Raw genomic sequence first — 8370 nt, 5'->3', positions numbered from 1 at the left:
GGAATGAATGATCCAGACACTTTGTAGACTTCTCCTAACGTGGATAAGTTAGCTTGAGAGCAGCCTGGCAGATAAAGGTCTGAATCACAGGTGAAATGGGGTGGCCCTGCACAGAAAGAAACCTCCTTTTGGGCTATACCAACAGAGGAGCTTTGTGTGAGCTACATGGGACAGTTTCTTCTGACAGCTACAGAGGTCACAGCTGAAGAATGACATCCAATTTCAGCACCACATATTAGAAAAGACAAAGATAAAATGGAGGAAGTTGAGGAGATAAAAACAGGACAATGAGAAGCTTGGAAACATTATCAGTGAGAGGAGATGGAGAAACTTGCATTTGTTTAGTCTAGAAGAGAGATGACAGGGGGTTACAACTTGCTGTTTCCCCACATGTAACAAGTGTTGTAAAGAAGATGTGAGGAACCGATTTCCACTGCCAAAAAGAGAACCACAAGAAGATTTCAGCTTCAAAGATTTAGTGTGGAAATTAAGAAAGCATTTCACAATGGCAGGCAACTGGGGAGGTCCTTTGGAAACCCCTCCATCAGAAACCACTCAGAAGAATAAAAACCATCAAAGGTCAGGCACTGACAGGGGAATCTGCTTTTGCTTCTTGTTCACATGGAGCATTACCTTCCTATGGGTCTTGTTCAGCAGTCCCTCATCTAGAGAGCCATCTTGCTGCAAGAACAACTTTGCTAGAAATCACAATCCCTGCATCCATCCTCCAAATCCTATCTCTGGTCAAAATAAAATGCTCGTGAAACGGACTCTGTAAGTTCCTCGATTGCCTCTAGCCAATTTTAAGGTAGATAAAGGTAGAGGAAACTTCTCCCAGACAGATTTCAGGACATTGCTGGCAGCTCAACTAAGTTGTTCTGAAATCCTGTCACACATGTGGCTGGCAGGTTGTTTGGTGCTGGGACTATAGAGACAGGACAAGGGGGAATGGGTTTAAACTTAAACAGGAGAGATTTAGGTTAGATCTAAGGAAGTTCTTCCCTGTGAGGGTGCTGAGGCGCTGGCACAGGGTGCCCAGAGAAGCTGTGGCTGCCCCATCCCTGGCAGTGTTCAAGGCCACGTTGGACACAGGGGCTTGGAGCAACCTGCTCTAGTGGAAGGTGTCCCTGCTCATGGCAGGGGTTTGGAACTGGATGAGCTTTAATGTCCCTTCCAACAGAAACCATTCCATGATTCTGTGACTCTTGCTCTCCTTCCCCTTTACAATAATTTTCCTTTGGTACCTAGGTCTCTGATAACCCACTGACACTGTGTATTCCCTAAAAGAGAAACAGAACACACTTACCAATGCAAGCCTGCTTTGTGGGGGTGCTCTGGAAGCCCTCGTGGCACTTGCAGTGGTAGGAGCCTGGTGTGTTCACGCAGTCACCATGCACGCAGGGGCTGCTGGAGCACTCATCCACATCTGAAAGAAGAAAAGCCTGAACCCATGAGTCACCATGATACACAGCAAGCTACAAGGAGAGGCAACAAAGGCTGCCTTGAGCGGCTGATCCTGTCCTTTCAACCCCAGCACTCAGCATCCTGACATCACAGCCAGTAAGGTCCCTCTGGATGAATCCCTTCCCTCAAGTGAACCAACTGCAACACTCAGCTTGGTGTCATCTGCAAACTTGTTGAGGGTGTCCTCAGTACCAATGTCTATGGCATTGATGAAGACATTAAAGAGTATTGGTCCCAGCACAGGCCCTTGAGGGACACCAACTGTTACTGGTTTCCACTTGGACTTTGAGCCATTGTCTGTAACTCTCTGGACACAGTCCTCCAGCCAATTCCTTATCCGTCCAACAGTCCATCTGCCAAACCCATGTCACTCCAATTTAGAGGTAAGAAGGTTGTGGGGAACTGTATCAAAGACCTTACAGAAGTCCAAACAGATGACAGCCATAGCTCTTCTCTTTGTTCACTGATGCAGTCACATCAAAGGCCACTAGATAGGCACAATTTGCCCTTGATGAAGCCACTTCAGTTGTCTCTAATCACCTTCTATGAGTTTCAGTGTCTCTTCTGAACAGCTTATAGCCATCAATTGCAGTGCTCCAGTCCTGTGCTTAGTGCCACCACATTTCAGTGCTTTCCAACTGGTGGTTGCCAGCTCCTCCTGTTTGTTACCCATGCTGCATGCATAGAAGCACTCACATGGGCTATCATCAACCCTCCCACCTTTTTAGAGGAACATGCTCTAATTCCTTTCAGGCATTTCCCAGGTGTTTCCCTTTTGGTTCCTAATGCATCAGCAGCTCCTGGCTCTGCTCTGTTACTCAAAACTCCATCTCCTTTTTCCATCTAAACTAAATCTAGTTTAAAGCTCTCCTTACAAATCTGACCACCTTTTTGGAGAAGACCTTCTTGCTCCACATGATGAGGGGAAGCCCATCAGCTCCCAAAAGGCCCAGCTTCTCAAAAGCAGACCCATGATCATAGAAGCTAAAACTTTGGGTATGGCACCGGCATGCAGCCAGGCATTCACCCTGTTTGATTATTCTCCACTTTCCTGAGCCCTTTCCTATGACTGGGAGGATAAAGTAACACCATCTGCACTCGGATTCTTTTAACTTTGCTCTCAGTGCCATACAGTCTCTTGGTGGTTCTAAGTTGCCTTGTTGCAGTATCATCAGACCCTACATGGAATAGTAGGAGCAGATGATAATCTGAGGGTTCAACAGGCTCAGCAGCCTCTCAGTGATGTTGCAAATGTGAGCTCCTGGTTGGCAGCATACTTCTCTAAGGAAATTGGCTGGATGGCAATGGGGTGCGTAAGTACCTCTCAGTAAGGAATCTCCAATTACTAACACTTTATGTATTTTATGTACCTGGATCTCCTCCTCTACTCACATGCTCTTTGTTCTCCAAACCCAGTGTAGTATCTCTTATGTAAAGGCACTTCAGAGGAAGGTTCTTCCTTCTGCCCTGAGCAGAGACAAGGGTCCAGTCTCTTCATCTTGTGAGTTACTTACGTCAGTCAGCTCAAGGCTGAATTCAGGCTTACTTCCCCCTTGCACAGCCTTAAAGTAGGGCTGTCACTTAGCCTGGGACAGCACACACCACCAGGTATCAATCTTTCACATTCCTGGATACTACACTGCCTGTGGCAATGTGGTGGCTACCAGAGGAGTGGTCACCCTTGCAGGGCACACACGTCATTTCTGCCTTGCTGCTTTGAACCTGACATGAGCCCTCTATCTCCAACATCTTGTGTGGGCCTCTGACTGGGGTGGGGGCTGTGGGGCAGCAGCTACTCACCGATGCACTCCCCGCGCACGTCCTGCTTGTACCCCATGTTGCACTCGCAGCGGTAGCTGGATGGGGTGGGGATGCAGCGTCCGTTCAGGCAGAGGTTGGTGAAATGCTTGCAGATGTCAATGGTCTGATTCAAAGTGGCAGTTCCTGGAAAGCACAAGAGACAGCATCAGGTAGAGGATTACAGCTCCCTTGACTGTGCCCAGGAAGCACAAGGGTCCTTAAGTCCAAACCCTGTGACAATGATGCTCCTGAACAACCATGGGGCTGCAGGCATAAACTCAGCTGCCTCATAAGCCTCTGCAGGGTGCTGCAGTACCGGGCATGTCCCTGCCCTGCTGACATGCACAACATGGTTCAGCCTCTTGGAAGTAAGGTGGGAATCAATACTTATTGACATCCAGTGCATCTTCACAGGCTTCAGCCCTTAGCACGGAGCTATACGGGGATGCCCATGAGAGAGGTGCCCAAAGTGGTAGGAAACCCAGTTTTGCATGGGGGAGGCAGAGAGGGAGGTGGTAACGTGAAAGCATTCCTATTTGGTAAGTGGAAAGATACCTGGCACTGGAGCCAGGCTCAGCTCTTGCTCTGCCAGCAGATGTTGTTTGATCTGCCTCTGGGCTCAGCATCCTGCACAGAATTAGTGTCACATCCCATCACTCCCCTTGTGTCAAAATAAACCCTGGAGCTGTCTAAGAGCATGGGCTGTGTGCAGGGCTCAGAGAAGGGGCCAGCACGCAGGAGGACACACTGCCTGTGTCCTGAGATGAGTAGCCAAACTGGGACAGCAGAGTAAGAAAGTCAGTTTAATTACCAATGCTTGAACTTCCTGCGCCCATTCCAGGCAGACCTGGGATCCCGCCTTGTCCATTTGCCCCATTTGGTCCAATGCCTCCAGGCCCATTGAGTCCTGGCCCAACACCATTGGGCCCGAATCCAGGAATTGCTGGGAAGTTCCCAGGGAACCCTGGCACGACTGGGAGTCCTTCAATGCAAAGCCTGCGGTACTCATCTGAAACAAAACAGCTGCCTTAGTGCTTTTCCAAGAGTGCCTGAACCCTCCTCCTGCCTCTGCCAGAGTGCAGAGAACAGAGGGATGGAGGGGACTGGCAGGGAGCAAAGAGGGTGGGTGCTGATGGCAACAGAGCAGATGGGTGAGGAGAGCTTTAACACCCTTCACTCCGGAGCAGATGGTGAGACACAGCTTGCCAGGGTGTTTGGCAACAGCTTCTCGGGGTGCATGGCACCATGGGCTCCCGTCATGCATGAAAGGACAGGACATGGGAAGGTGCCAGACACTGTGAAGCTCTGCCCTGCTCAGAGCTGGTGGTGAAAGAAGAGAAGCAGAGAGATACATCTACAGTGCTGTGCCTCCCCAAGGCCTCCTGCTGCCTGGGCTCACCCTCATTTGGCCCCATGGTTCAATTATGGTGGAAGCCAAAGAGAGCTGAAGGGGTAGGAGGAAAGGGACAACTTCTTGCCTTGGGTGAACTCATCTGGCTCAACTTTCAGATGACACCCAGGCAGGAGAGCCAGCATCCGCATGTGACGCTTCCCGGCATCGTATGGTGATGGTGCTCCACATCAAACCCGGGGCACCACTAGGGCCATCAGAGCCAGGAGTTGGCCAAGCAGTAGGTTCCTTGTGTGCTGCACTTACCAGAGCCCCGGACAGGGCACATCTCTGGAGTCTGAGCAATGGCCCAGCAGCGCCCGGAGTCACAGCAGCACTGCATCTTGGTGTACTGGCCAGGGAGGTCCCCGGCACAGCGGCCCCCGATCAGCGCAGAGAAGCATGTCCCAATCCGCTGGTCTGCAGAGGGAGAGGACAAGGACACACATTCATAACCTGTCATCACCACACTCTTGGTCAGCTCCTGAGCACTCATTCCCAGTGGTGTCTCTTCTGGTTGACCAACGTCCCAATCTGACCTCCCATTGTGCCTCATCCTCCCATATCGTGAAGTTCTCCAGCACCTCCATCTGGAGCACATCAAGGCTGTAGGGCCAGGCCACATTTCCCAGTGTTACATCTCACATTCCCATTTAGGCTTCTAAACACTATAAGCAAGTTGAATAAGAACCAGAAACAGGCAGTAGGTGGGCAATGCCTCTCCATCGGATTCTCTTCTAGGAGCTGCCTTCCTTGCCCTGCAGGAAGGACAAGCTGACCCAGCAGATTCTGGCTGAAGTCACCGAGCAGAAAACAGATGAGATCCCCCACCTCACCCCATGCTTCCTCACCTTCCCAGGGAAATGGGGTTATTGACAGGTGTCTCTCCTCTTGCCAGAGTTTCTGCACTTACAAAACATGCCAGGGATGGGTTCCCCCACTGACCCAACACTCCAGCTGACACAGGGAACAGGCTGAGGGGAGGTGGTCTGCAGGAGACCACTGCAAACACTGACACTACTGGGCAGCCTGACCTATCCCTTCGATGGGGACAGATAAACTGCTCTGGACTAAATTACATTATTCAACAAAATTGCATCCTAGGGCTGAGATGTCCATTCTTCAGGTTCCTCCTCTGATGTTAGCATCTATCTTGCTTAGTTATATTTGTGAGCAAGGGCTGGCCATCAATGCCAATATTAGAATCCAACAGGCCCTGAACTTGGCTACATGGAGGGCAGCTTCTTCTCCTCTCTTGGGCCATTGGACCCAGCATGATATATTTTCCCCCAACTGCTGCTACTAAAAACACTTCCCTGTGAGAAAAACAAGCCAGTGCTGCCTGCTGCTATTTTGAGGGTTCCCAGACGGAGTGGGCATTCCCCAGCATGCCTGCTCCAGGCTGAAGTCTTGGCTGCAACAGTCCTTTCCCTTTTTCTCACTTGGGGCAGGGCAGAGCTGGCAGATGGAGGTGGTCAGAGTTTCCTACACCACTTTGGCCAGGCTGGGGATCCAGGTACAACCCTTCCAGCATTACTGATCCCTGATGCTGTGCTAAGGAAGGATCTTCCCACAGCCACCGCTGTCCAGTGTGGTCCTGCACATCTCAGGCCTGGCAAGGACCTGACTCTCATTCCCACAACCGATTTAATGGCAAATGTCCCAGACTTCCCATGAGGAAGCATTCCCTGCCAGGTACCAGTGGTCCCAGCATCTCTCATTAAACAAATGGACCTGTTCCTAATTCCACATCCCTCCAGCCTACTTACTCCTATTCCCAGTGGATGCCCGTTTCAGGTCATGGGTCAGTTCCCACAGCCTGGATTGAGCTGGGAGGAGAACAAGCCCTGGATGGTGGTCAAAGTCCATGAGCCTGGCCAAAGCCACAGACTCTAAGGCTGGCACCAGTGTTTGGTGTGTGTAGCTTCTGGACAAGGGCCAGGAGACTAAGGGTCTTTTACATGTCTAGCAGGCTCCATCTGGCACCAAGTCCTCTTGGAAAACCTGGAATCTTCCACTCATTCATCTCCTGTCCTTATTTCTCAAGTAAATTAATGAGGGGGAAAGTCTGGTCTGATTTGTCATCTGTGCCTCTCACCTGACGTTATCCAGCAGGCTGACACTTCCCTGAAATACCATTGGGATCAATTGCATGGAGCTGTTTGATCTCTGGGCTGTGATTCCGTTTCTTCTCTCAACACAGCTCAATGACTTCCAGAGGACAGTGACCCCATTTAAAGCCAGGGGGACTAAACCCGCAGGTCTTTCCTCACACAGATCCTTTCCTGGGTTTCATGGGTTCAGCATGAACTAGCCCCTTCTAGGAAACTTCATCCACCAAGGAAACTTGCAGAAAGAAAGATGGACTAAGAGAAGGGAAACTTGAGGGAGGGGACTGAATGCAACCCTGGATTAGCTCCTAACTGTAGTGAAGGGTAGGACAAGCCACAGAGGTGTTTGTGTCATCCTGAGCCCCTGATCTCTGGCAAGTGGCAAGAGTGCAAGAGCAATGCCCACATCTTGCAGGTTTCAGGAGATGCTGGAAAGTAGAAGATGGGACCTTGACAGGTTGATGTTCCTCAGCATAACATGCAGCCCCCTCTCTCTCCAGAAAGAAGCTGCTCTCTGAACAAGCCCGGGCAGGATAGTGGGGCCATGTGGAAAAGATGCACCTCAAACCCTTGATGGGAGTTTAACTAATCAGGGCTTAGGGCTGAGCTAAAATGAACCTCTAGATCTGAGGGTGGTAGTTTAGAATAAACCCTTTGGGCATTAGAGAGGATAGATCCCAGCCGGCTCCTACTGTTCTTCTGTGGGATGCTTGCTGTCCCAAAAGCTGTGATACATGGTGACAGCCAGGCAGTTAATGGGTAAGGAGGGATTTGGAGAAGGCAGCCTCCTTCCCCACAGACAGACATATGCTGACAAGTTTGACAAGGCAGGGAGGTCACAGCAGTTTGTGTAATGGAGGGAATGGTCCAGCCCTTATTCATCTGGACACGTTTATTAAATTCAGCTGTCTTAGCTGTAGTTTGCAATAATCTCTCTCAGAAATAAAGGTTAGAACTAATTGAAAACTCATCCGAAGCTGCCTTTGGGCAGAGAGAGGGGTGGATGGAAAGAACAGTGGGTCCCTACAGTCCCTTTGTGACCTCCTGCAGGACCACCCACACCAGCACAAAGCCATGGTGGGTTTGTTCTGCCTTCCCCTGCAGCTGTAAAGGGAACAGGTTTGCACAATAACCTCTGTAAATCACATAATGCTGCAGGCAAGAAAGGAGGTAGAATTCCACATGAGATTAGTCAGTGCACAGAGGTGGGGGATAGAGCCGCAGGTCTGCCAGAGGTCTCTGATTCAGAGAGGCTGTAGATGTTTTACAAGGTCCAGCTAGGGGTGGGAGAGCAGGAGATGGAGTTTGGCCTGCTTATCATAATGGGACAGGAGCGATCCAAGATGGACCTTCCTTCTGGGGTCGGGCAGAGTCTGCACCCATCTAGCTGATGCCCTGGTGTGTGAGTCCTGATGCTCAGGAGAAGCTCCCACACAAGTAGCTGCGCTCTCTGAGTGACAATCCAGCACAGCTAACCTCTATCTTCCTTTTCAATGTGGACATCCCCTTCATAGTCACATAATCCCAGCCTGGTTTGGGTTGAAGGGACCTTAAAGCTCCTCCAGTTCCAACCCCCTGCCACGGGCAGGGACACCTTCCACTAGA

The 8370-nt window shown here is 50.5% G+C and overlaps 1 protein-coding gene across 1 annotated transcript in view; it reads right to left on the bottom strand.

Annotated features, from left to right (window-relative positions):
• Positions 1-8370, bottom strand: part of LOC104403559 (fibrillin-2-like) — a gene marked incomplete at both ends in the record, with an annotated part of 39274 nt that overhangs the window by 26643 nt on the left and 4261 nt on the right. The window contains 4 exons of the mRNA XM_010011738.1: positions 1307-1426; positions 3265-3408; positions 4076-4273; positions 4922-5074. Coding sequence (XP_010010040.1) covers positions 1307-1426; positions 3265-3408; positions 4076-4273; positions 4922-5074 — 615 coding nt within the window. The remainder of the gene's footprint in view (positions 1-1306; positions 1427-3264; positions 3409-4075; positions 4274-4921; positions 5075-8370) is intronic.

The sequence above is a fragment of the Nestor notabilis genome, unplaced genomic scaffold (assembly GCF_000696875.1).
Source record: "Nestor notabilis isolate BGI_N333 unplaced genomic scaffold, ASM69687v1 scaffold21093, whole genome shotgun sequence".
In the NCBI taxonomy this organism is placed as follows: domain Eukaryota; kingdom Metazoa; phylum Chordata; class Aves; order Psittaciformes; family Psittacidae; genus Nestor; species Nestor notabilis.
The sequence above is the reverse complement of the archived record's forward strand: the minus strand, read 5'-3'. Positions and strand labels throughout refer to the sequence as shown.